Source organism: Dermochelys coriacea, chromosome 6 (assembly GCF_009764565.3).
Source record: "Dermochelys coriacea isolate rDerCor1 chromosome 6, rDerCor1.pri.v4, whole genome shotgun sequence".
Classification (NCBI taxonomy): domain Eukaryota; kingdom Metazoa; phylum Chordata; order Testudines; family Dermochelyidae; genus Dermochelys; species Dermochelys coriacea.
In genome coordinates this window covers 7,408,201-7,436,136 of record NC_050073.1, presented here as the reverse complement: position 1 = coordinate 7,436,136, position 27,936 = coordinate 7,408,201, and the positions used below count along the sequence as shown (strand labels likewise).

General features: G+C 52.1%; 1 protein-coding gene across 6 annotated transcripts; it reads left to right on the top strand.

The window, feature by feature from the left end:
* DTX4 (deltex E3 ubiquitin ligase 4) lies at positions 1 to 27,857 on the top strand. 6 transcript variants are annotated; one of them, XM_043516648.1, is made up of 11 exons: positions 2 to 114; positions 721 to 825; positions 1,997 to 2,214; positions 9,416 to 10,148; positions 14,975 to 15,036; positions 15,519 to 15,680; positions 15,950 to 15,990; positions 16,850 to 17,002; positions 19,322 to 19,483; positions 22,782 to 22,871; positions 24,508 to 27,857. In XM_043516648.1, the coding sequence occupies exons 2-11, from the start codon at positions 821 to 823 to the stop codon at positions 24,739 to 24,741; spliced, it is 1,860 nt and encodes a 619-aa protein (XP_043372583.1). In that variant the 5' UTR covers positions 2 to 114; positions 721 to 820; the 3' UTR covers positions 24,742 to 27,857. The 6 variants fall into 6 exon arrangements, with proteins under 6 accessions (XP_038263049.1, XP_043372583.1, XP_038263047.1 ...); XM_038407119.2 differs by having other exon boundaries at positions 4 to 114; positions 15,950 to 16,011; XM_038407121.2 differs by lacking the exon at positions 1,997 to 2,214 and having other exon boundaries at positions 1 to 114; positions 721 to 1,736; positions 15,950 to 16,011.
* Positions 27,858 to 27,936: the final 79 nt, after the last annotated feature.

The following is a 27,936-nucleotide window of genomic DNA, read 5'->3' as shown; positions in this document are numbered from 1 at the left end:
CAAATTCTAAGGATGATTAGGAAGGGGAGTGCTGGCTGGGAGGCGGCCAACGAGCCCTGAGAGCTCCTTAAGGGAGATTCTAAAAGGGATCCTGCCAGGCTAAAAAAGCCACAGGTTTGATTTCTGAATTGAGTTAGGCATAGAACTGCAGAGCCATGTGGGGAAGGCCCCGGGCTGGGTTAGCAGGGGGTTGTGAGTCAGGATCAAGGAGCACAAGCAGAGCCTGGGGTGCAGGTTGGGATTGCGGGATTCTGGGGGCAGGGTGGGGATATTTTGGGGGCTGCAGGTTGGGATTGAGGGGTTCTGGGGGTAGGGCTGGGATGGGGGGGCTGCAGGTTGGTGTTGAGGGGCACTGGCAGGCTTTGGGGGGCAGGGTTAAGATAGCAGGGGACTGTGGATTGGGATTGAGGGGCAGCAGCAGAGCCGGGGGCACAGGGCTGGTATAGCATATGCAGGGCTGCAGGTTGAGGGACACAAGGCTGGGATAGTCGGGGGGCTGCAAATTGGGACTGACAGGCAGGAGCAGAGTTGGGGGTGTAGGCCTGGGATAGCAGGGGGCTGTGGGTTGGGATGGGGGGGCACTGGCCCAGCCGTGTGGGGGGGAGTTTCACAGACACCCTCAGGCCCACCCAGGGCCTGGCGCTTCCCTTTCTGGGGGGGGGAATCCCCCCACCCCTCCTCTCTTTACACCAAAGTGCTGATAAATGGTTTAACCCCCAGGTGAAATCCCCCTCTTTTGGGGTGAGATGGTTCGACCCAACCCTGCAGCTGCAGTTCCAGCTACGTGGTCAGCAGGTGGCGCCCTGGCGCCGGGCCGGGCATGAGGTAACGTGGTGAGAGTGGGGAGGGGGCAGCGAGGGCCCTTGAGACGCTACGCTCCTGGAAGCTCGCGCTGCGGCTCACGCTCCCCGGCTCCAAAACCCAAGGAAGTTGTTTGGGGAGGATACAATAGGCAGGAGGGAAGGAAGCAACCGGGCCGTGCAATGGGGCGTCGCTTCCCGGCTTTGGAAAGGGGACGTCGCGCTGGGTGACGGCTTGCATTTCCCTGCCTGCGTCCGGGAAAGCCCGGCCACCCGGATTCCATTAAAACGAGGCAGGAGAGCAACAGGGAGGTGGAGCTGCTGCTCATCCCGTGCAAAGGAGGGAGGAAAAAAACTAGAGCATGAAATTTCGAGAAGGGCTTGTGGCAGAAAGAAGCCGCAGCAGCAGGAGGCGGAGGCGCTGCAACTAGTGTAACTAAACCCCCGCCCCCAAGAAACCCAGAGCGAGCTAATCCCCCTCCCCGGAGCCCCATTGCAGAGCAGCGCCCTGTAGCTGGGTCTTGGCGGATGAGTGCAATGTCTCGGCGCTGCAGGGAAGCTCCGGGGGGGCACGTTGCAGGGAGGGGGGAGTGAGAGCAGGGGGGAGTGAGAGCGAGCTGCATTCCCCCCCCCTCAACAAGCAGCCCGGAGCCGCTCCCCCCCCCCCCCGCCGCCCCGATTCGTTAAGGTCGCGGGCCGATGCGGCGCTGAACCCGGCCGGCGGAGCCATGCTGCTGGCCTCAGCCGTGGTGGTCTGGGAATGGCTGAACGAGCACGGCCGCTGGAGACCCTACAGCCCGGCTGTCAGCCACCACATCGAGGCGGTGATCCGGGCCGGGCCGCGGGCGGGCAGCGTGGTGCTGGGCCAGGCGGACCGGCGGCTGGCGCCCTACCTGCTGGACCTGCACTCGATGCACCAGTTCCGCCAGGATACCGGTGAGTGGGGGCGCCCTGCACTGCTGGGCCTGGCCTGACCCGGATCGCCCTGGGGAAGGGGAGCCCGACCTTACGTTGTCCCGTCCCTGTCTCGGGTCCTTCTGTTTTCTGCCCTGTCGCGCCCTGGTCCGGATTGAGGGGCACTGCCAGAGCCGGGGCGGGGGCGGGATTGAGGGGCACTGGCAGGGCGGGGGGGGGGTCCTGAAGCGTGGCAGTGCCCGTGGTTTTTTTTGTTTTGTTTTTGTTTTGTTTTTTTCCAGTCCCCGAGACTTGGAGGCTGGTGTTCCCAGCCCAGCTGCACCTGGGCTCCCTGCGGGGAGGCAGCCCCCGGTTCGCAATGGGAAGGATGTGGGTGTTTCCGAGAACGGGAATATACCCAGGAAAGGCGGCTTGCCTGGAAATCCCTGGGCGCCTGTGCGCTCACACCGAGCTGGGGAATCCCCAGTGCACCCTGAGAGGAGGGGGAAGAGTATTGCAGGTGGGGCAGCTCCCCCAGCATGTAGGGTGTGGAGTAGCGTGAGCCCAGCCTGGCACCGGGGGGCTGCGGGTGGCCAGTGCACCTGGGTGGGAAGGGGTGGAACTGGGCGGGGTGGGGGGAAGAGTTGGCAGCATGGAGAGTGCCAGGGGCACAGAGGGGTTTGGCGGGGGGAGCGTCGGAACTGGAGAGGACTCCAGCTGGGATGGGGAGACCTCTGACAGTACAGGGGCTCCCAGCTTTATGGTAGCCCCTCCCCGCTTTGTTATAAAGCAGGGAAGTACTGCCTCTTGGCTGAAGCTATACCGCTCGAAAGGGCAGAGCAGAATCTGGTTGTTGGCATGGGGAGGGGTGCTGGCTGGGGCTACTGTGGGGCCACAATGGTTGGTTCCTCGGCTAGCCTCTCTGGGACTCTCGGCTTAGTGCCCCGTGCAGCCCCGTAGCTGCAAGGGTATAAGTTGGCTGTAGGGGCAGAGCTGGAGACATCAGCGGCCCTGCCCAAAAACAAGGGTGCAGTGGTGGCCTGTGCGTGGCCGGACATGATGCTGGGGAAGATGGGCACCATGCCCCTCCCTTAGCCCTGGATGTTCCCAGGCAGGATGGATCATGGACTGGTGCCGCTCCTGCTGTGGATTCCTTTCCCTCATGGGGTGTGGCTCAGCTCCCTCTCCCCATCCTTCCTGCTGGCCCTGTGTCTGCTCAGTCCAGGCCCTCCAAAATCACCCCACTCAGTGGGCTAGTCACCATGGACAGAGAGGCAAGTTCTCTGTCCAGGTTCATTGGGGCCAGATTTGTCTCTAGAGACTATCCAGAATAACCCCTCCACACACATACCACTCCCAGTGATGGAAGGGCCAGGCAATCCATTGCTCAGTCTGCCCAGAAAGGGGACATGGTGAGCCAGCACAGAGGAATGGGAGGGAGATGGTGACCCCCAGGGGATGCCTGGGAGAGGGGCGGTGACCCAGGGTGCGGGCAGCCCTTCTGAATGGAGTGCTGGTTTTGCTCTCGGCGTGATGCCCCTCCAGAAGCTACAGGTGTCCGTGGCTTGGGGCTGTGGCTTAATGGTGATTGCACCCACCCTCGGATCCCTTTTCATTTTCCATGTGGGTGGGGAGGGCGCCACAACCTCCAGATGAACTGTCCCTTGGTGGGCTGGTGCTCCTGGCACAGAGAGTTAAGCCCACCGCACTTCCAGCTCTGAGGTCTCCCCTGGGGTTATAGGGGAGGGGGGTCTCTCCATTTTTGTACAGGCCTGAGATCTGCAGACATCAGGGCCCTCTATCCACTTTGGTGGGATGGGGAGTCAGTTTCCAGTGGGGGTGCACCTACATACATGGGGCTCCCAGTGGCAACCCTCTCTTTCCCCAGGTTCCAGCTGAGAAGAAGGCAGGGAGTAATAGTGAAACAGGGGCTCGATGGAGGGAGGGGGGTGGGGTGGTGGCGGCTAGAGTGGGCCCCCGCCCCACCCCCCCAGCCCTGCTGCTGGGCTGAATGGGGAATTGTTCTGCCTCTGGCTGGCTTGCGCTGAATGTTGTTGTTTTGGGTCATTAAGGGGTTCTGATGTGGGGGGTCACGACCCCAGCTGAGCCTTGAATAGCTATTGTCCCTTTTCTTCCCTTCTTGAATGGGAGGCTGGCCCGCATGTCCCTGGCTATGGGAGGGGAGGGGGGACTTTCCCACAGGATTGCTGCATGGCACTGAACCTGCCAGATGCTGAATGCCAGCACTGGCTCTTCCCCTTCTCATCTGGGATTATAATAAATTACAGATGCTGTTCGGAGCTTGGTTTCTCTCCCCACCCCTCCCCACACACAGCTCCCTTGGCAATTCCCCCTTTGTCCCCCACACATCTCATTCTGTGGCCTTTCTCGATGGGGGAGAGTTAAAATATTTTCTACTGAAAACTCAGGACTAATTGGCTGAGGAATTCTGAAAAGCTCGGAGTTTGAAAAATCATGTGGGAAGCGTTCGAACTCCCTTCCCCTGCCATGTTAATGTGCACAATTAAAAATCCTAGTGTGACCTCCCATGGAGATGTAATGAAGTGTTGGCGCTGACAAAGTATGGGGTTGTACCCCAAAATTTTAGCACTTTAACTATATACCGGTGCTTATGATGTGATAGCTTTTGCCATTTGGGAAGAGGCAGAAGCTATACCAGTATAAACCATGCTAGGGGTTGTACTGATTTAAATGTGAGGTAGAATCTCACCAGAATAATTACAGTGGTACCAAACTGTTGTGTAGACCAGCTCTGAGACTTCCTTGTGCTTTACGGCATGCTTACGTGCATGTTACGAAGCACCATATGTAATTACAGTTAAACTCCAGTTTATTCTTTTTGTTCACACGCTGAGCTGCAAAATTCAGTGTTTTCTATTCTACTTCCACCATTGCAGTGTCTGGATGCCTCACAATCTCTAATATTTATCCACGCACATCTGTGTGTGTGTCTGCTTTACTGATGCAGATCTGAGGCCCGTAGAATCTTAGAATATCAGGTTGGAAGGGACCTCAGGAGGTCATCTAGTCCAACCCCCTGCTCAAAGCAGGGCCAATCCCCAACTAAATCATCCCAGCCAGGGCTTTATCAAGCCTGACCTTAAAAACTTCAAAGGAAGGAGATTCCACCACCTCCCTAGGTAACACATTCCAGTGCTTCACCACCCTCTTAGTGAAAAAGTTTTTCCTAATATCCAACCTAAACCTCCCGCACTGCAACTTGAGACCATTACTCCTTGTTCTGTCATCTGCTACCACTGAGAACAGTCTAGATCCATCCTCTTTGGAATCCCCTTTCAGGTAGTTGAAAGCAGCTATCAAATCCCCCCTCACTCTTCTCTTCCGCAGACTAAACAATCCCAGTTTCCTCAGCCTCTCCTCATAAATCATGTGCTTCAGTCCCTTAATCATTTTTGTTGCCCTCCGCTGGACGTTTTCCAGTTTTTCCACATCCTTCTTGTAGTGTGGGACCCAAAACTGGACACAGTACTCCAGATAAGGCCTCACCAATGTCGAATAGAGGAGAACGATCACGTCCCTCGATCTGCTGGCAATGCCCCTACTTATACATCCCAAAATGCCATTGGCCTTCTTGGCAACAAGGGCACACTGTTGATTCATATCCAGCTTCTCGTGCACTGTAACCCCTAGGTCCTTTTCTGCAGAACTGCTGCCTAGCCATTTGGTCCCTAGTCTGTAGCAGTGCATGGGATTTTTCCGTCCTAAGTGCAGGACTCTGCACTTGTCCTTTTCAGAGTAGCAGCCGTGTTAGTCTGTATTCGCAAAAAGAAGAGGAGTACTTGTGGCACCTTAGAGACTAACAAATTTATTTAAGCATAAGCTTTCGTGAGCTACAGCTCACTTCATCGGATGCATTCAGTGGAAAATACAGTGGGGAGATTTATATACACAGAGAACATGAAACAATAGGTGTTGCCATACGCACTGTAACCAGAGTGATCACGTAAGGTGAGCTATTACCAGCAGGAGAGCGGGGGATGGGGAGAAGAACCTATTGTAGTGATAATCAAGATGGGCCATTTCCAGCAGTTGATGAGAGAGTCTAAGGAACGGGGGGGGGGGGGGGCGGGGGGGGGGAAGATAAACATGGGGAAATAATTTTACTTTGTGTATTGACCCATCCACTCCCAGTCTCTATTCAAGCCTAAGTTAATTGTATCCATTTTGCAAATTAATTCCAATTCAGCAGTCTCTCGTTGGAATCTGTTTTTGAAGTTTTTTTGTGGAAGAATAGCCACTCTCAGGTCTGTAATCGAGTGACCGGAGAGATTGAAGTGTTCTTCGACTGGTTTTTGAATGTTATAATTCTTGACGTCTGATTTGTGTCCGTTTATTCTTTTACATAGAGACTGTCCAGTTTGACCAATGTACATGGCAGAGGGGCATTGCTGGCACATGATGGCATATATCACATTGGTAGATGTGCAGGTGAACGAGCCTCTGATATTGTGTTCTTGTTGAACCTCATCAGATTTCTTTTGGCCCAATCCTCTAAGGGATCCTCTAAGAAACTAAGGGACTTGCCCAAGAACCTGCAAGAAATCTGTGCCAGAGCAGCGAATTGACCATGGGTGTCCTAAATCCCTGGTACCCTAACCTCTGGGCTGTCAATCCTCGATGGGATTTCTAATGGGAATCTGTCATTAGTATTGATTAGTGTGGTTCCATTGCTGTTTGTTTGTTTTTTTTTTTTTTTTTTTAAAGTCTCTAGAAACTTTTTGTTTTTGGGAACGCCCTACTCACAAAGGGCTGGGCCCAGCAGCTGCACGTTTGTTTAGTGCAATAGTGACTGGATGAGGTATAGCGTACAGAGCTAAAGGTTAGGTTTTTCTTGAGAACTTTGATCCTGCAGTGTCGAAGTCAGGGGAAATTGTGCTGCTGACCTTGGTGGTGGCAGGAACGGGCACAAGAGGGGAAACACAACAGAGCAGTTAATGTGCCACAGAAATGTCTCTCTCGGAGATCTCATATTATCAGAATAAGCCCAGTAGGGTTTTAAAACTTAACACTCAGAGTTTGCGAGATTCACCAACTGAGCTGCGCTGGGTCAGAAAGGGTCCAGGCGGAACCCGCGGAGTACTGGATCCGAGTGTTGTCGTCTTGAGTTCCATTGCCTAACATGGTTCGGCTTTGCAGGGACTGTAGTCCCACGTGTATTGCCTTGTGACAATTTTTTTGCATCAGTGTCGTAAAACATTTCCTTTAAAAACTAAGGAAACTCCCAAACGCACAATTGTGTGAAGGCTACAAATGGAGGTTGGTTCTTAAAATGGAAAGAGAAATTTTGTAGTAATTTTAACAACAGAACATCTGAATTTCAGCAATCTCCTGGTTTGTGGAACCTCATTTAACTGGACTCTGCACTTTTACCAATGCCTGTCCTCTACCCATTCCCCACTCCCTTCTACCCCTATCCTTCATCCGCATTCTCAGTATGCACCGCAAACCTTGAATTACCAAAAATACACAGAATGCCATTGCACCGTGCCAGGGATGAAATGAGTTGCTGGGGCTCAGCCCAATTCTGGGGTGCCCACACACAGAGAACTAGAGCTCAGTGGGACTCTCCCAGTACTGGAGTCCCATGAATTTTGGGTTCTGATTCGTGCTGGGAATACTATCAACTACCGTAATGTAGATACACTTCTACTCCTCCATTCTCACCTCTCCATGGAGCAGCAACTCACACACAGACTCTCCTTCCATTCAGCCACCTGTCAACAGAAAGACACATCTCTGCTCTTACCCCTCTGCCTACAGCCCAGAAATAATGCTGCCCTGGATACCTGTGGCTTGGCTCTGCTACAAAATGTAGCCACCTCTGAATATAGTCCTCTACGACTCGCATAGATGGGCTGGCGCTGAGTGCTATAGACAATGTCAAACTGCATTCAGGTCCAATTCAACTAATGTCATTGGTGCAAACAGCATTTGGAGGTGATTATGTTTGGGAGGAAATCAAAACCAAGGGGACAGAAAGCTCAGGCTATCCTTTCTACCCTGTTGATTGCAATACACCTTGTATCTGTAACCTCCACATGAGCAACAGACTCCAAAGAGAGGTGGGTAGGGAGGTGGGGTCTGAGTTAAGGCTGTTTGTGGAACCATGACTGTAAATTTTCTGTCTTTTACAGAGTTAAAACAAAAATCATTATTTGTAGCCCATAAAGGCCCTAGCTCCAATTGGGCTCTATGGTGGTGGGTGCTGCACAGACCCTCAGCTTGTCTTTGCTCCCAAGTTCCATTTGTCTAACTTAAATTGGTTTAGTCAAATGAGTGCAACTTTTGAGTGGACTTGTGTACCAGCTTAGTGCTGGTTATATCTGTTTGTTTAGTTTCTGCTTGTAAATCTACTGATGAGGGACAAACTACTATCAGCTGGATTAAGGCCTGGTCTACACTTAAAATATTTGCTGGCATAGTTATGTTGATTATGAGGGGGGAGGGAGAATCACGCCTCTAGTCAACATAACTGTGCTGGTAAAAGCTCCAGTGTAGACAAAGTTACTCTGGCAAAAAAGGTCCTTTTGCTGGCTTTGCTTGTTTTATTCAGAGAACAGGTATAAACTATACCAGCAGAGGAACACTTGCTGGCATCAGCTGTGTCTCCAGTAGGAGGGGTTGCCAGGTTCGCTATACCTGCAAATGCTTTCCTTTGTAACAGGGAGGCTAATTAACTGTTCGAATGATTTAGCAAGTCTCATGGTGGATATTCCATCACTGGTCATTTTTAAATCCAGATGGGATGATTTTATTAAAAGCTGTGCTCTGTGAATTGTTTTGGAGCAGGTCTCTTGGCTGTGTTAGACAGGAGGTCAGACAAGATGATCGCAATGGTCCCTTTCTGGTCTTGGAATCTATGAATCTAGTGGAGATGAGGCCGGATGGAAGAGAGTCCACACGCACAGTCGTGCTGATAAATAAACTGGTATAAAATCAGCCCTTCCCCTTAAGCTCATGCAACTTTGTTTGTAGTGCAAGAAACACTCTCTGCCCCTAAAAACTTAAGTCCAGATCCCTAAATGGTATTTAGGTGCTTAATTCCCATTGATTTCAATTACAGTCTAAGGCAATGGCTCTCAACCTTTCCAGACTACTTTACCCCTTTCAGGAGTCTGATTTGTCTTGCATATCCCCAAGCTACACCTCACTTAAAAACTACTTGCTTACAAAATCGGACATAAAAATACAAAAGTGTCAGAGCACACTAATTCTGAAAAATTGCTGACTTTCTCATTTTTACCACATAATTATTAAAAAAAAAATCAATTGGAATATAAATATCATACTTACATTTCAGTGTAGAGTATATAGAGCAGTATAAACACGTCATTGTCTGTATAAAAGTTTAGTGTGTACTGACTTTGCTAGTGCTTTTTATGTAGCCTGTTGTAAAACTAGGCAAATATCTAGATAAGCTGATGTACCCCCAGGGGTACACATACCTCTGGTTGAGAACCACTGGTCTAATGATCTAACATCTTGCTTTGGACTGGTTATGTCTTGTATCTCCCAGCTCAGGAGGCTGTGGGTCTCCTATCCCATGGAGGCTGTGGGTCCCCAGCTTGTAACCCTTGTCCCTTCCCAGGGATGCTCTTGGGGAATGGGGTATGGACAATGTATGTAGCCTGGCTACCACAGACTCTTCTCATCTCTCTGTTTCTCCCTGCTCTCCCTAGGCACCATCCGCCCAGTGCGGCGGAGTTACTATGACCCCTCCTCAGCGCCGGGCAAGGGCGTGGTGTGGGAGTGGGAGAACGACAGCGGGTCATGGACGCCCTACGACATGGAGGTGGGCATCACCATCCAGCATGCCTACGAGAAGCAGCACCCCTGGATCGACCTCACCTCCATTGGCTTCTGTTACGTCATTGACTTCAGCACCATGGGCCAGATCAACCGGCAGACCCAACGCAAGCGCCGCATCCGCCGACGCCTCGACCTGGTCTACCCGCTGGTCACCGGCACCCTGCCTAAGTCCCAGTCATGGCCGGCCAGCCCGGGCGTTTCCAGCTCACCCCCCACCCCACCCTGCACCTGCCCCCAGTGCCTTCTGGTCATGAGTGTCAAGGCGGCAGTTGCAGCTGGGGCCAATGGTGGGACTGGCGCCACGGTCCCTCAGCAGCAGCAGCGTAAAGCCTCTGCCCCGTCGGGTGGCCCCAAGCCTCCCATCCCAGCACCTGGGCTCAAGCCCCCGGATGGCACAGCCACCACACGCAGCTCACTGAAGACCCTGGCCTCCCAGGTGAGCCGGAGGCAGGCAGCCAGCACGCCAGCCCTGAGCTCGGCCAGCTCGGCCACCAGCCCGCCTGCCGCCAATGGGAAGACCACACGCGCCAGCCTCAACACCCTCAACCGCACCCACCTGCAGCGCCTGGCCATCGCTCAGTCCCGTGTGCTGATTGCCTCCGGGTGAGTGAGCGAGCAAGCGAGGTTCTCCCTGGGGTTCTTAATAATCAGCCTGGGTCCAGGGGACCCACATCACAGAATGCCAGCCCTCCAATAGCTGGTGCTAATCAGCTTCTTAGCCAAGGGTCAGTGAAGTGGGCTATGGAGGCCGAACTCCCTGGTGGCTGTTGGCAGGACCGTGCATGCGGAAGGGGGGAATTTGCCCTGGGATAACCTGTTCAGTATCCACTCTGGGAATGGGCTCCAAGGGCTGCCCCACTGGCCCTTTCAGCTGCGTTCGGTTAACATCCATTGAAAGGAGAGCCTGCATCAGGGGTCCCGCTGTTTGTTTCCGGTGCCCTGCACCCTCGGCCTTGTCCGTGGACATCTGTGCTGCCACTATAGCATGGGTCCGTCTGTCACGGTTACCCATCTGGGACCGTGCATGTGCTGTTTCAATCTCGCGCTGTGTCTATACTTTCATTTTGGTGCTGCTGCTGTTTTACTTTAAAGGCCTTCGGCAGTTAAGACACCAAGCTGTCATGGGATGGGAGGCCAAGTGTTGTCGTAGATCAAAATCTGGATAGGAGTCGGAAAGCAAAAAGTAGGGTCCAGTGGTCAGTTCTCATCCCGGCAGAAGGTGAACAGAGGGATATAATTTCCATACTAGACCGTGTGGTATTTTATATATTTATTAGTGGTCTGGAAAGGAGGGTGGACAGGAAAATGTGCAGAAGACACAAAGGTATTTAGGTTAGTTAGGACCAGAGAGGGCTCCGAGGAACTTCAGAGAGATCCAAACAAGTCTGGGGAATGGGCAACATGATGATAAATGAAGTTCAGTGTCAACAAATGCAGTGTAATGCATACTGGAGGGGAAAATTTAAACCACTCATGCACCGTACATTAATCGCATCAGCTCTGGAATAAGTTGTCATTGTAGATAGCTCAGTGGAGATCTCTGCTCAGTGTGTAGCTATGGTCAGAAAAGCAGCAAAGCTGTTAGGATGCTCAAGGAATGGGATGGAGAATAACACAGAGACTTGTAGTGCCAATACATCAGTCAGTGGGATGGCTTTGCCTGGATGTCATTGATGGCACAGGTCACCCTGTCTCCAGAAGGAAGTTGTAGAATTAGAGGGGTTCAGAGAAGGGCGGTGTGAATGGCTAGGGCCCTGAAAAAACTTCTGTGAAGAGATAGGTTTCAGAGTAGCAGCCGTGTTAGTCTGTATTCGCAAAAAGAAAAGGAGTACTTGTGGCACCTTAGAGACTAACAAATTTATTAGAGCATAAGCTTTCGTGAGCTACAGCTCACTTCATCGGATGCATTTGGTGGAAAAAACAGAGGAGAGATTTATATACACACACACAGAGTGTGTGTATATAAATCTCTCCTCTGTTTTTTCCACCAAATGCATCCGATGAAGTGAGCTGTAGCTCACGAAAGCTTATGCTCTAATAAATTTGTTAGTCTCTAAGGTGCCACAAGTACTCCTTTTCTTTCTGTGAAGAGAGATTGCAAAAGATTACCTTAAAGAGGAGCTGTGCAAGAGAGGACATGATGGAAATATGTAAAATACTTACTGGTCTAGAGAAGGGAGATCCCTGTCTCATAACATAAGAACAAGGGAGAGTCAACGGAGAGGGGAGGGAATTCAAAATTGATGAAAGGAAATACTTTTCCACACGTTTTGTCATTAGCCAGTGGAACTCACTGCCACAGGATGTCGTTGAGGTCAATGACCTAGTAAGGTTCAAAAAGGAACTGGACATTTTCACTGTTAAGAAGATTACCCAGAGTTATAACAGTTAGTGCTAACAAAAGTAGCAGGGATATTAAACCTCCTGCTGCAGGGGTTAAGCCGGTCTCTACTAGAGACCACAATGAGACCTAATATGGGGAGAGATTATAACATGTCTGCTCCTGTAAGACTCATGTAGCTTTTTCTGCAGCATATGGTGCCAACCACTGTCAGAGAAAGGAGATTGGGCTAGCTGGATCTGGGGTCTGATCCAGACTGGCAGTTTTCTTGCGAGTCCCAGCCCAAGTGTGCAGGGTGCGTTTACGCCAGGTGACTGGGGTCTGGACCACGTCCGCCAGTCCCAGGTTCCAGCCATTAAGACCTGGGAGTTTCATTAACAATTGGCCTGGGGATTCCATAGTGTCTGTGTGTTTTAGCTGCCGTAGGTGGAGGAAACCCCAAGGTCCAGATCCCAGCTGGTGTAAATCAGCTGTAGCTCCAGTGGAGTCAGTGGGCCATTGCTCCCCAGCTGGGCTCAATGGGCCATCGCTCCATTGACTTCATCTTCTGATTTACACCCGCTGAAGATCAGGCCCAGAATCTTTGTGGTGGCTATTTGTCACCTCCAGATCTATACGGCACAAACCTCCAGGGTGGTGGAAAGTCCCTAAGGAAGAAATAAAGCCCCTTGTAACTGTAGCCCACACCCCAGCCCCTCTCTATCTCCCTCGACAAATACCAGAGCCTCTTTAACGATAAAATGGGGGAGGCCCGCAATCCCCTTTTGAATCTTAATGAGGCTATGGGACATTCTTTCACTCGGCCCTGCAGGGGGAGGGGGGCGCTATCAAAAGGCCTATAGAAAGCTTTTCATGCTGCTGCCTGATGAGGAAAACATTTCGCCCCTCTCCCCAGAAATCCCTTTCTTGGCCGTTTAATTAGCGTGGTTCTCGCCCTTTGTCTGTCTCTTCCATCGGCCTTCTGTTGCCATTCGCCTGGGCCTGTGACCCCTCCGGGAAACTTTCCCATGATGGAGAGCAGGAGGAAAGGGCCACAGGAACAAAAGGAGCTGTGAATGGTTCAGAGACTCGGGCAGGGTTTCTAAAGACCGAGAGAAAAGGGACGTGGGGAGGAGGAGCGCGGAGGGGGGGGCATGTCTCTAGATTAGAGGATTCTCTGGCTAGGCCTTGGTCTGTCGCTACGGCAACTGTTGTCCGGCTAGGAAGGTGCCCGGTTCTAGCTCGCCCTCCTCTGTTGCAGTGGTGCCGCCCCCAGGAATGAAATAGATCCCCCTGCTTCCCCCCGCCCTAAGCCATGTCAAAAGTCCAGCCAGGAAATGGCACATTCTGACTCGGCCGGGCGCGCTGGCGCCCTGGCGTTGTGCCACCCGACCCCTGTGTCTCGCCGGGGAGCTGTCTCTCATTCCGCAGCCTCGCGTGGCCATTTGTCCCTTCCAAGACTGCAGAATGGTGCAAAATGTGGGGGCTGTTTTGCCATCATCGCCTCCTAGAAGCCCCACTTCTTCCCCTGACTCTCCAGCACCACTTAGCCCTTCAGGGGCATAAGCATTGATGGAGAAAGTGGGCAAAGTCGGCCTCACTGGGACACCAGCAAGAAGCGCAGGGCATGGAAGAGAGAGAGAAAGAGAGAGGGGCACCAGTTGTGGGCTCAGCTGACTTCACTGGCAATGAGCGCTACATGCCCAGCCAGCAGTCTGCGACGGTGCCTATGTCTGCAATTTCCTGGGCTCAGCATGGTTGGCAGCAAACACTGGACACGAGAGTGGGTGGTGGAGTGGGACCTCTGCCCCCTGGGTTCTGCCTTGTGCCCAGAGCCCTCCCTTGGTGGTGTATTTCCCCGAGTCTTGTTGCAGTGTCGTTTTTTCCTTTCCGTAATTCCATCTCGGGTGGTGCAGTCGTTAGGTTCGGCACCAGCCCAAGGCCTTGTGATACTCAGTCCCGGCGCCTTGTTCCAGGCCAGAACAGCACTGCCACCCCTAAAGCTTGGTTGTGCTTCCAGGTCTGATAGATTTTAGCCCCACCAGCCCTAGAAATGATCTGTTGAATGAGTAGGAGATGTGTGTATAAAAATCCCATTGCCCGGATTATTGTGATGCTCCTGCCGTGTCAGTCCTGGCAGAAGAGCTAGCCCTGGAAAACAGGGCTGTGTACCATCTGGGTATAACTGGAGCTTTCTGCTACTCTCAGGCTGCCACGGACATGTCTGAAGTGCGTGGGTGGGTGGAGCAGTGGCCCGAGGTGATTTTTAGGGCCAGGTACAGAGGTTAGAAATATGCTGGAGTGCAGTTGTCATCAGGACGAGGAAATTTTGTGGGCAAGGCCTTGTGGGGACTAGAGCTCTCTAGCCTCTGCCCCATACTCCCCTCAGCCTGTCATTGTCTCTGGTGGCTGTATTTCCAGATCAGATCATGAGTGTCTCCCCCATCCACGTTCTAGCCCTATGCTTCTACCCAGATTGGGTGCACACCCTGGCTCGGGTGTGCACATGCTGGCCCTTGCCAGACAGGGTTGGCCCACAAGGTGTGTGAACTGCAGGATGTTAGCCGGAGGTAAACCTGCTGGTCTTGTTGTGTCACATGAACAATAACAGCTCCCATGCCCTGCAAGGTGCAGCCTGGAGAGGAGAGGAGAGGAGAGGACAAGTGGCTGTGGGCTGTCTGGTGGGAGCTGGGTGCAAGGCATCCTGGGAAAGGGAATGTGCCACGTGCCCTTGCTTTGCCAGCCCTCTTCTCCAGTGGGGGGTGTCTTGTGAACTTCGGGCTGAGCCACATTCACTCCCTGGTTTGCTGAGCCCCTTGTCCTTGGATCACTCAGCCTGCCCCAGCCCCAGACCATGTCCCCTGCTTTTCGGGCTCTCCGTTGTCCATTGACGTTCCCGCTCCCTCTCTGTTCGGAGGGCTCCTGTTTGCTCCTCACTCGCCCCCCCCCACTCTCTAGCCAGGACTCCCATGGTGGGGGGCAGTGGCCTGAGACAGGGGAGCCTCTGGAAACCGGTGGGTCCATGCATTGCACCAATCAGTGGGCCAGGGGCTTTCTCCAAGGGGATGGACTCACAGTGGATTCTGACCCCCCAATTCCTTCCCCTCAGGGTTCCCACCGTCCCAGTGAAGAATCTCAACGGTTCGAGCCCTGTTAACCCCGCACTGGCAGGTGAGGGAGCCAACCGGTTGGGCCAGCCTAGTGTGACTGAGCAGTAAAGACTTGCGGGGGCAGGGGTGCAGATCCACACTTCTGGGGCTGGTGTGGGGAGTGGGCTTTGAGCAGCACCTATGTAGAAAGGGATGGGGGGTTCTGGGCAAGCTTGTACCCCAGAGGAATGGGGACAGACAGTGATATTGGTCCATTTGTTGTAAGGGGAGGGTCCCTGTTCTAGGAAGGGGCTGGAGAGCACCACTGGAGGGCAGGACAGGGGGGGTTCGTGTGGCAGCAGGACAGGGGGCTCATAGGCTGTGATTTAGGAGCAAGTAGGGTTGGGATGTCCGTTCTATGAGGGTGCGGGGGATTCACAGTGTGGGTCTGGGTCTGTTAGAGGCAGGGTGGGGCTTTGGGTCGCTGGCCCAAAGGGCTTGTAGGGTTGCCTGAGATTCCTTGGAGCTGGCTTCTCAGGGCCTTTCCTCATCTCTCTCCGGCAGGGATCACAGGGATCCTCATGAGCGCGGCAGGGCTGCCTGTCTGCCTCACCCGCCCCCCCAAGCTGGTGCTGCACCCCCCACCTGTCAGCAAGAGCGAGATCAAATCCATCCCGGGCGTGGCCAACACCTGCCGCAAGACCACCAAAAAGCAGGCCAAGAAAGGTGAGTGTGAGCCCTTACCCATAGCCTCTGGGCATCTGCACGCCCCTAGGGGAGCCCCTTTCTGTCCCCATGTCCTGCCAATCTCCCCACCAGGGTGCCATTCACCCCAGCCTTATTACACAGCTTCCCCTCCCCCCAGGGCTCTGTCCCCACTCAACCCTTCCTTCCCCATGGCACCCCTTTTCTAGGGTGCCTCATGTCTCCCCAGACACGTTCAGGGCAGTGTAACTCTTGCTCCCATGTGCCGGTTCTCTTCCTACCTGCCCCAGGTAAAACCCCGGAGGAGGTGCTGAAGAAATACCTGCAGAAGGTGCGTCATCCTCCGGACGAGGTGAGAGCATGGTGTGCCAGGTTGCAGTCTGTTGGGGTGTAAGATCAGTCGTCTGTCTTGGGCTAGGTCTTCACTGCCAAAATCTCTGTAGTTCTGCAGTGCATTAGCGCTCTGGCTGTACAATCCTGGAGAAGGCAAAGCACAGGTATATTTGACCTCAGTGTAGCTGGTCAAAGTCAATGCTCTACCCCCACATCCCTCAGGTGACCTCCGCCAGCTACAGTGAGATCAGAGCCACGTCTACACCAGGATCGTACAGCAAGCTGGAGCTCTCCCTGGTTGGTTATCTTGCCATGCAAACACACCCTTTTGGGTGAGTTGTGAGGAAAGATTGCTCATGCTGTATGTGAGGTGTAAGGGGTTGCATGCTGTGTGCACATTGGGTGGGTGTAAGCACGTGGCAGAGTTGCGCTTGGGGCATTTCATAGCTGCTTGCTTCTGGCTGTTGGTGTGTCCTCGGGAAGGGGATCCTCGCGCCGGCAAACAGGGCTAGACTGAAGCCACTGGAGCTCACATCTGCCTGTCCTTCCACAGAGCAAGGCCAACTCTGGCTTCCCCTGCCAGTGGGCCCTGACCCTACCCTGGTGACGGGGCTCTGATTCCTGGTTAGCCTCGCTGCCCCACTGAACCTGCGTGGCAGTAGTTCTTGGCCAGTGGGACCTGGGCTGAAAAATGCTCCTCTCTTCCCCCCCCACCCACCCCAACGTGGCTCATTCACATTGGCCTGCATGCTCAATCGCTGCGAGCCTGGGCTGGATTCAGACCAGGTCCACCTCTCTGTCTGACTCGACTTTCTCCTCTCACTGCCTCCTCCTCCTCCCCCCCCCGCCCCCCCCAGGACTGCACCATCTGTATGGAGCGCCTCTCCACCCCCTCTGGCTACAAGGGACCCCAGCCAGCTGTCAAGCCCGACCTAGTGGGAAAACTGTCCAAGTGTGGCCACATCTACCACCTCCACTGCCTGGTCGCCATGTACAACAACGGCAACAAGGTACGTGGGGGGGCTCGGCCAGCTGCCACTTGGGGGCCATGGCTAGGACTGGGTCCTAGCATAGAATGTTCCCTGGGGTTGGACACTGAGCCAATCAGATCGCTTGCCTGGGGCTGAATCCTCCCTCCTGATAGGCTGTAAGAGGCCAGTGTTCTCTCTGCCATTTTTCCTGGTGTCTTCCATTGGCTCTGTGGGACAGGAGGGCTTGGCTTAGTCACTTTGCGGTGAACGCCGATTGACCCTTCCTGAATGCTTGGCTGTCTCAGTAAACGTTAGGAAGTCGAGTAGAAACCATTCTCGGCATGGGTCTTCCTCATATCTGGCCATCCCTGCCCCACTCCATTCTCTTCCCTCTTCCATTCTCTTCCCTTAAACCATCAGTGAATTTTACACAGCTTTCCCACGGTTTTATCCTGTTTCGTTAGGACACCTGTCTGTGCTGCAAAGATTATCTGGTTTGCTGCTGGGCGTGAGGCAGTAGTTAGAGATACAGATGGGGAGTCATGAGACCTTCGCTGATGTGCAGATATGGTTGGAAAATGTCCTCTCACCTGCTTGAGAATTTTTGAGTTTTTTCGGCAAAAAAATGTAAAGCTAAAGTATCTTGGCTACAGTCCAAATATTTCCATTTGGAAAGTAAGCTGTGGTGCCTCCTGCGAGTTACTTTGTGGGTGCCTTATGATGTCATTCTCCTCTATTGGCCAGGCTACCTGCTTGGACTGTGTCTCCCCTGTTGCATCATGGCCTCCTTGTCTTGGGTGAGGGGAGGCGGTTGCATCAGGACTGATGTATAGCCACAATGCATCATGGGAGCTGAAGTCCAGCTGAGGAGCCCAGACCATAGAAGATAATGGGAGCATGAGACAGCTGAAACTCGACTCCAATAAGGTCCCTGCTCTATGCCTCATTTTCCCCATCTGTACTACACAAGGTATTGTGAGTAGAGCGGGGTGAATCATTGCATTTTTTTGGTTTGTTGACCATTCTGGAAAATTTAAAAAAAAAAAAAAAATGGTTTGGGTCAAGCTGAATTTGAAAATTTTGAAAAAGTTTGCCACATCGAAAAAGTTTTTGTTTTGGGTCGAATGAAATGTTTTAGCGACCCAAAACATTTTGTGTTAGGCATTTTTAAAGGCCTAGAGCAGTGGTGCTCAACCAGGGGTATGCATACCCCTGGGGGTTTGCAGAGGTACATCAACTCATCTAGATATTTGCCTAGTTTTACAACAGCCTACATAAAAAGCCCTAGCGAAGTCAGTGCAAACTAAAATTTCATACAATGACTTGTTTATACTGCTCCATATACTGTACATTGAATTGTGACTACACTATTTATATCCCAATTGATTTATTTTATAATTAATGGTAAAGATGAAAGTCAGCAATTTGTCAGTAATAGTGTGTTGTGACACTTTTTTGTATTCTTATGTCTGATTTTGTAAGCAAGTGGTTTTTAAGCAAGGTGAAACCTGGGGGTGGTGCACAAGACAAATCATCCTCCGGAAAGGGGTACAGTAGTCTGGAAAGATTGAGAACCACTGATCTAGAGTCACAAAATGGCCAGAGAAGGAAGCATTGGTGCCACCTCCCTTAAAAGCTTTTTCCCAGGAGTTAGGACACTCCCCTGGATTGTGGGAGATGTGAATTCAATGCCCCTCCCTCCCCACCACCTGATCGGAAGAAGAGATTTGAAGTTGGGTCTCTCACATTGCAGAAGAGTTTCCTGTGGGCACTGGGGCAGGTTTCTCTCTTTCTTCTTGAAAACGATTCACGCAGATGACCATTGATCCGTGCGTCTTGGGAAGAAGATGCATTCAATATATTCTAGGGAAGGTTGAAATTTTTCTGATGAAAAATGGCTTTTCAAACCAAACAAATTTTTGTTTGGTTTGAAATTTTCTGGGGAATCAAAAATGTTTTGCATCATTTTGATTTTCATTTTTGGGTTTTGTCCCCCCCGCCAAGAAAAGCAAGGGAAAGGCGTGAGGAAGAAACATTAAACTCAGAACAAAACTTCTCGATTTTAAATTAAATGGGGGAGAAAAGGAAATTGTTTACTCAAAAAACCTGAAAAAAATTCCATAAACGTTTTTGAAAGAAACAAATAATGTTTCATTCTCAATCATTTTATGGGAAAAACCATTTTTGATCATTCATATTATTTCCTAGACAAGGTGCGGGGGGAGTGTGCGTGGTTCAGTAGAGGGGTGTGTGGCGGGATTGGAGGAATGTCAGTCTGACAACAGTGAAAGCAGAGGTGGGGGAGCGCTCCTAATCTGATTTTTCTCTCCTTTCTTCCTTCCTTGCTCTTGTTCTCAGGATGGGAGTTTGCAGTGCCCAACCTGCAAAACCATATATGGGGTGAAGACTGGGACTCAGCCCCCCGGGAAGATGGAATATCACCTCATCCCTCACTCGCTGCCTGGGCACCCTGACTGTAAAACCATTCGGATCATCTACAGCATCGTGCCAGGGGTCCAGGTGAGACCCCAGCTCTACAGGAGGGAGAGGGCATGTGTGACGCTTCCCGAAGTTATCTGGGGTTGGGAGGCACTTCGCTACCACCTGCCCTTAGCGTGAGGAAACCTTGTCTGTGCCTACAGGGGGTCAGCTCCCTGCCTCCACAGGCAACACACACAATCCCCTCTAAGCCTCGCCAGCCCCCCATCACTCAATGGCATAGCAATAGGCACACTCCAACCCTCAAACCCTCTGAGCATCTCCCTGGAGCATCCAGTCCTCGCTCCACTGGACGCTCACAAAATTCACAGATTGGCTGCTCCCAGTTTACCAGTTCCACCTCCAGTCATGGCTCTGTGAAAAACACAGCACTGAGACAAGTGTGTCGTGAAAACAAGCCAAAGTTTATTTAACAAGGCATAAGAACGGCCATACTGGGTCAGACCAAAGGTCCATCTAGCCCCGTATCCTGTCTTCCAATAGTGGCCAATGCCAGGTTCCCCAAAGGGAATGAACAGAACAGCTAACCATCAAGTGATCCATCCCCTGTTGCCCATTCCCAGCTTCTGGCAAACAGAGGCTACAGACACAATCCCTACCAATTCTGGCTAATAGCCATTGATGGATCTATCCATGAATTTATCTAGTTCTTTTTTTAATCCTCTTATAGTCTTGGCCTTCAGAAGATACCCTAGCAAAGAGTTCCACAGGTTGACTCTGCATTGTGTGAAGAAATACTTTTTTGTTTGTTTTAAACCTGCTGCCTATTAATTTCATTGGGTGACCCCCTAGTTCTTGTGTTATGAGAAGGAGTAAATAACACTTCCTTATTTGCTTTCTCCACACCTATCATGATTTTATAGACCTCCATCATATCCTCCCCTTAGTTCTCTTTTCCAAGCTGAAAAGTCTGTCTTGTTAATCTCTCCTCATATGGAAGCTATTTCATGCTCCTAATCATTTTTCTTGCCCTTTTCTGTACCTTTTCCAATTCCAATATATGCACGGAGATTCAAATGAAAGCAAGTAGAAATTTTAGAAACAAAAGGTTACATCTAAAGTAAAATCATAATGTGTGTTCGATAACCTAGACTGAGTCGGCTAAAGCTCCCCCCAAAGCCCTGCCAGTGTTTTTCAGCCAGGCCTGGCTGTGATCCTTTTCCCATGAGGCAAGTCACGCTTGTGTCCTCAGTAAAGAATGCCGGGGGTACCACTGCCCCCCCAGATATCCCCTGACAATCTGTCATCGGTACTTGTAAACAGGATCCCTTGTGTATTTCCTTACTTGATTAGCAGCTTGGCTATGTATGTATTGTGGAGCAGACAACAGATAATGCTCAGACAGGGAGGTAAGCTCAGCCTGGAATGGTCTGAGGCATGTCACCTGTTTACCCGCTGTGATGAGTTCCCCCTGGGGTGCCACTTGAAAGTTTGGTAGCACTGAGCCCTCTGACCCACCAGCCTGGGCGCTCCTTCTCATGCTATTCTGCTGTGACTAGCAGTAGACCCGCTCCCGGTCCTGCACTTTCTCCAGCATTCACACAGGGACACACCAGCTGCAGTTACATGCAGGCTTTCTGACTAGCCACTGCATGAACCAACAATAGAGAGGCTACAGCCAAAATAACCGCCAGCTTCCCAGCCTAGAACCGCCCCCCCACTGGAGTATAAACCCAAAATTATACCATCTTGCACTGTAAGCTCATAGAGTTCACCCCTCCCTAAATGTGGAGAGGAAATGCAACAGCCCCCTGAGCTAAGATTCCCAAGCACTTCACTCCAAACTTACTGGTTTAGATTAAAACATAAAATAAGTTTAACTACAAAAGATAGCAGATCAAAGCAGATTACCTAGTAAATAAACAAAAACGCAAACTAAGCTCAACATACTAGAAAGATAGGATTTGAATTAACAGTCTCTCACCCTGATGGATGATACAAGGAGGCTGCAGATTCTTAAGGCACAAGCTACATTTGCTTTGCAGCTTGGAATCCCCATGTTTTCATACACAGGCTAGAAATCCCTTTAGCCTGGGTCCAGCACTTCCCCCAGTTCAGTCTTTGTTCCTCAGGTGTTTTCAGGAGTCCTCTTGTGTGTTGAGTGAAGAACAACATATGCTGTCACTCCCTGCCTTGTATAGCTTTAGCATATGGCATGAATCTTTTGTCCCAAACTCAGTATGTGGAAAAACACTGACATCCCCAAGATGGAGCCCAGAGTCATGGGGCCTGGTTAAATACCCTTGCATACCTTGCTGAGTTATGGCAGCCATTACTTACAGGCTGTCTGGAATGTTTACAGGGGAAGATTGTTTTTCCATGGTCCATTGTCTTTGCTGATGGGATATCAGCACTGTCTGGCTTCTTCATTGTTGTACCAGAAAGGCTAGTTGTGGGTGTCACCCAGAGTAAGCAGGATGGAAATACAGCTACATAGTCAATATTCCTAGATACTCCTTTAGATACAAAAATGATTCATGCATGCAAATAATCATATTCAGCAAATTATAACTTTTCCAATGATACCTCACATGACCCGTCTTGTATAAAATGCATCATAATTATGTCCTTAGCATGACGTCATATTACTGTGAAGAATATGGGATGCAATGTCACACCTACCTTAACTCACATACCTTGAGAACATAATTTTCAGTATAGATGCATAACCCCTTAAATATTATCTGTACATACATGTAACAGTGATCGTGATGACCAGTGGGCTGCTGGCGCTCTGTAGAGACCTCATGTGCCACCCTTTGGTGAATTATTATGCAGATATCCAACTCGGGGATCCCTATAAAACCCTATGTACCCCCTCTGCCCATTGGCCTCAGGAGATCCCTGGATCACAGCAGATGGGTGTGGAAGGCGCCTCTCGTGAGAGCAGTTGCTGTATTGATGCGTGCAGCCGCCTTGGTGCAGCCATGGAGAGAGATCTGTGATAACTTCATACCCCCAAGGGCTGTCTCTAGTTGTGACCCAGTTCCTGGAGGGAATGATCATGCTGGTACAGCAGCTGTCTTGTGCTTGGTGATGACGAGTACATTAGAAGCAGCCTTGTTTGGAAGTGCTGCCGGACAGGCAGGCTGCATGGGGAGCTCAGGGTAAAGTCTCTCTGCAGGGCCACAGGCCCCTGGCTGTGCACCCTCCTCCCTGGCGGGGGGCTTGTAGCGGATCCAGCAGTGGGTGACGGGGGTTGACCCTGCAGTTGTGTAGCCCTGCAGCTGGTGGTGCTGTGATGACTCGAGATTAAACAGCGCTTATACGCCCTCTCAAAATCCCAAAGGATGCAATTTCTCTCTCTCCCTCTGCACAGGGACCAGAACACCCAAACCCCGGGAAAGGCTTCACAGCCCGCGGATTCCCTCGACACTGTTACCTCCCGGACAGCGAGAAGGGCCGAAAGGTGAGGGGTTTCCTGCCAGTGTTCCCTCTGATTTTTCCCACGCATATGCAGAATGAATTTTGTTATGTGCACCAATATGGAGGCAACGTGTGATACATCACCTTCATGTTGTGCACATTACAAAATTCATGTGGTGGGCGTGGGGCCGAGGGGTTTGGAGTGTGGGAGGGGGCTCAGGGCTGGGGCAGAGGGTTGAGGTGCGGGCTCCGGCTGGGGATGAGGGGCTCAGGGCTGGGGCAGAGGGTTGAGGTGCGGGCTCCGGCTGGGGATGAGGGGCTCAGGACTGGGGCAGAGGGTTGGGGTGGGGAGAGGTGAGGGCTCTGGGGTGGGGCCGGGGATGAAGGGTTTGGGATGCAGGCTGCCCCAGGGCTACAGCGGGGAGAGAGGACTCCCCACCAGCTCTCTCTCTCCGCAATAGCACCTGGGCTGGGGGGGGTGACAGGGGAGAGGTGCCTCTCCCCACAACAAAAGCTCTAGGGCTTGGCTGGGTTGGGGCCAGGGGTGGGGCATCTCTTCCCGCCACAGCCCTGAGCACCTACATGGTGCTTAATAGGCTGCAGCGTGGCCGTGCAGCTTAGAGGGAACTTAGGTCTTGTCCTGTCTCCCAAACCCAGGACATTCTGACTGGGGGGGGATTCTGCCTTCAGTGAATGGTTCATTAGGGTAGGGTGGGGTGGGGTGAGGTGAGCTTTACCCAAGAGAGCAGCTGGTTTGGGGCGGGACAATAGCCAAAGGAAGAATCACACACCCCTAACATCCCAGATGGAAAGTGTTCTCCAGACCTGGAGAGGGGACAGAGCATCCCTGCAGAGTGGGGTTATTGTTCTGTGGAGCTGAGAGAAGGGGCTGTCATAGGACAGGCTGCCCCCTCCTTGCTGGAGAGCCGATGAGGGAGGGAAATCTGTAGGAGATATAGGGTTGCCAGACTAGCCCAGGGGTCTTTGGATGATGATGGGGATTCATACAGGATCATAGCCTGGCGCATGTGTCCCCAACACAAGCTCCTCTTAGGAAATGAGCTTCAGCTCTGGGACGTACCAGCTCCTTTCACTTGGTCTCCTGCAAAAGACCTAAGATGCCAGGAGCCCACCATTTCAGTGACATCTCTAATGGACAATCGAGGCCTTTTCAGAGACTGTGGGTTCATGCCAGAGAAAGCCCCCTTATACTCCACAGTGAGCCAGACCTAAGTCCAGCAGCACTCTGTGCACAAGAGACCAGATACGACGTCAGTTGCAGACCATTTAAAAACCAAAAAACAAACCCCCAAATTGAACCCTGGAGTTTTTTATTGAATTTTGATATGAAAATAAACTCATGTTTGTTTTGTGCTGTTTCTGAATGTGCTGGTCGTAACATGTTGCAGCATTTTGTATGGAAAACTCAGTGCCTTGCTTGTCATGGGAGGCAGCTGGAGATTTTGGTTGGTGGTGGTGGGGAGAAGCACATCAGCTGGATGAACAGCTGTCAAATTAAGTTATCATGTTATCAGTCATCATTATGTTTCAGAGTTAACGACACAATGGGATGAACCGCGCCACTCAAGCTTGGGAGAGGCCGTGTGCAGACTCCAGCCTGTCTTGGGGTGGGCTCTCAGCTGCTTGTGTATTAACCTTTCCCTCCTGCACTCCCCCAGGTGCTGAAGCTGCTGCTGGTGGCCTGGGACCGCCGCCTGATCTTTGCCATCGGTACCTCCAGCACCACCGGTGAGTCGGACACGGTGATCTGGAATGAAATCCACCACAAGACGGAGTTTGGTTCTAACCTCACGGGCCACGGCTACCCAGACGCCAACTACCTGGACAATGTGCTGGCCGAGCTGGCGGTGCAGGGCATCACGGAGGAGAGCACGGCCCAGGAGAAGGACTGAGAACAGGGGGAGGGGAGGAGATGGCATTTCTTTGTGGCGGGAGCAGCGCTTTGCCACATGCCGGTGCCCCACACTCGCCACCGCCTCCTCCCTGCCCCAGTGCCTGGACCCTCCCCCACCTCCTCCCGCTGCTGTGACGCTCAGAGGGCACCAGTCACACCATTGAGACGTGTGGCTTGGGGTTGGAGTGGAGGAGGAGGCCCACGGTGCCCCATCAATGGGCATATCTATGGGGCCGGTCTCCCAACATGGGCGCCGCCCCCACCCAAGGTTACATTAATCTTGTTGCACTTGGCTGGGAAGGGAGGGGGGATTGAACCGCTAAACCCTGTGAAAATAAACTGCCTCTTAGGGCACTACCCTGCGGGAAGTGCTCCTGTCCCATAAGGCAGCTCCGGCACCGCATGGGAGCCGCTGCAAAAGCCTGTGGGAATGCCAAGGATTCAAACCGGTCCTAGTCTTGCCCGGTTAGGAGACTGGTTGCGTGTTGTCATGTCACTGCTGCTTTCATGTTGTGAACTCAGTGTGAGTTGGAAATGTGCTGTTTGCAGGTCTGGTACCCCCATCCCAACCCACCTCACCCTCCCAGGCCTGCCTGCCTGCCTCCCCGAGCCCACCGCACATTGGGTCAGAACCAGGTCTGCTGCCTGCTTGGATCTGAGCCTTGGGGAAATGAGATGGAAATCCCATCTCCTTGATATGTTCCACACTAGGTCAGGACCAGAACTAGCTGGGTACGAGTCTCCTGGTGCCGGTCCATAGTGGGTGGGAGCAGAACTAGTTCCTTAATGATTCATTCCAGCCGCTATGTGAACAGTACTAGAGCAGGGGATGGGAATCTGTGATGGATGGATCAGAACCAGACCCGGTCTTCTCTGGGTCCCTCTTCCCCTCCATTCTCACCTGGGTCAAAACTAGTCCAGATGGCTCAGCTTTGTGCAGTGGAGTGTGCGGAAGAGAAATCCCTCACTCCCTGATCCTTTCTGTACAGCTCAGAACCAGGTCTGGTTCTCCCTATCTCAGTAAGTGTAGATTACTCCAGCCCCATCCAGAACTGTGTGAGCTGATCTCCTTGTACCTGTGAAGGAGCCATACCCCCGGGGTGGCTCTGTCTGGTCAGACCTGGTGGGGGTGAGTTGTTATGTGGGGAGGGGAGGGGAGGTCTGATTTTCCCCCTCACCCCCCCATAAGAGGGGTTCTTTGAACTGTTTGTATGGGGGAGTCCCCCTGGATACTGATCTGAATTTATATACCTCATGTTTTGGGGGTTTGTCGTATATATGTACATATATCTATCACGTCATGCTTGAAGATGACGTTGGCGCTAGAACGCTTAAAGGAAACGGTACTTAAGTTAGACCTGGAGGCCAAGTCCGCTGGCGCTGGCCGTTCACCACGGCATGGGGGCGAGGCAAGCTGGGCGGCTATCTTGAAAGAGAGGCGCCCAGTCAGGCTTGGCCAAATTGCAAAATGGCCACCGCACGCCCCTTAGGAAGGTGGGAAAAGGGCACAAATACACTCCTATTAGTGTGACTCTGTGCTGTTTTGGGGGGGGGGGAATGGGGGCTGATTGGAAACATGCCTGACCTGGGGTTAGTCCCCATGTTGGGGAAACGGGAGCCCAGTAAAATCTATAGTTCAACCATAACCCTGCTCGGCCTCTGTGGTGCTGTGACCTAGTGGCCTCTTTGCAGCTAGTGAGTGAGGTGGGTCCCATGGGCTATGCCCCCGGGTCCCATCCCTGTAGTGAGATGGGGAAGGGGTAGGTGAGGTGGCTCCCTGCTGGGATCCTGACCCTCTCCTGTCTGGTTGCTTAGTTCTTTGGCTTCTTGGGCTTCCCTGGCTTGGGGATTTTCCCCTTGCAGCCCTTGTGAAGTCCCTGTGGGGCAGAGGAGAGGGGGGGCAGGACTGGGGAGGGATAGGAGTTGCGATTGGCTGCAGAGGGGGTTTGCTGGAGTGGTGGCAGGAGCAGGCAGAGGAGGAGGGGAAACCCAGAGGTGCTTCACAAGGCCTGTTCACCCTGCCCTGGAGAGATCACAGCAGCCCCTAAACTGAGATGCCTGAGCAACTGATCCTGTCCCAAACTGCCTGGAAACCACCTTCATTGCCACAACAACCCCTATTAGTGAGGGGCTGAGATCATCCTGTCCTGAGCACCCCTTTTCTCCCCCAGGGGTGTCAGTGCCCCAAGACCCACCCTTTTCTGTATTTCCCACGTACTTGCTAATGATGGGGGAATAATCCTACCCCCAAACAAGAACAGGGGGAAAAAGGAAAAAAAAGAAACACTAAAAAATGGAAATGTTTTGATTTTTTTACAAGGCAAATGATGCTTTTTTGCTTCGAAATTGCTTTCCATTTTTTTTTTTAAATCTTTAAAATGCTCTAAACTTGAAACTCTTTTTTTTTTTTTTTGAGTTGCCAGAATTTTTTGAACTATCAGCAAACTGAAAATGCTGTTAATCACACAGATCTCCCTCCACCCTTGAGATTCCCCACTGTGTATATCTGAGCTCCCTGCCCTAGCCTCCCCCACATCCTCTATCCCCCCCCAAGTATATCTCAGCTCCCTCCCCAGTCCCATCTTCCCCCTCCTAGCCAGTAAGATTGTCACACGTTACCCACCCCCTACTCGTGCACTTCTACCCCTCCCATGCTAGCAAGGAGTGGCCTCCAGTCTGACTTGGTTTCTAGGGTAGGGGAAGAGGCTTGGAAGGGGTCTCCTACAGGCCCCTGTGATTGTTCCTCCCAGGGAGGGGTGGGGTGTTGATTGTCTCTTCCTCCCTCCCCCTGCAGCTGTGCTTTTGTTTAATTTCTAACTGTGATTTTATACTTTCTCTAGAAGGACCTGGGTGGGGCAGGGTGGCTGGGCTGTGGAAAGGGTCATCCCTCCCCTCTCTTTGTGTGTCCTCGTGGTGTTGGATGCGGGGTGTGCAGCTGGGGTGGGGCAGTGTCCTGCTGTATATTGTGTTCTGTTTGTGAACGGTGCGCTGTGCCCATCTCTCTGGTGTGTTGCCACGCAATGGCACTGCCCCCTCATGTGGGGTAGATGTGCCAATTTAATAAACGGAGAGCTCTCCCACCAGGTGGTGGGGGCGTTTGCTGTCTGCGTCACCCGGGCCTGTCCGTGTATCTTTTGTTACCCGTTTGTGGCAAGTGGTCATGTGAGAGCCTCTTCCTTCCAGGGGCATGGTC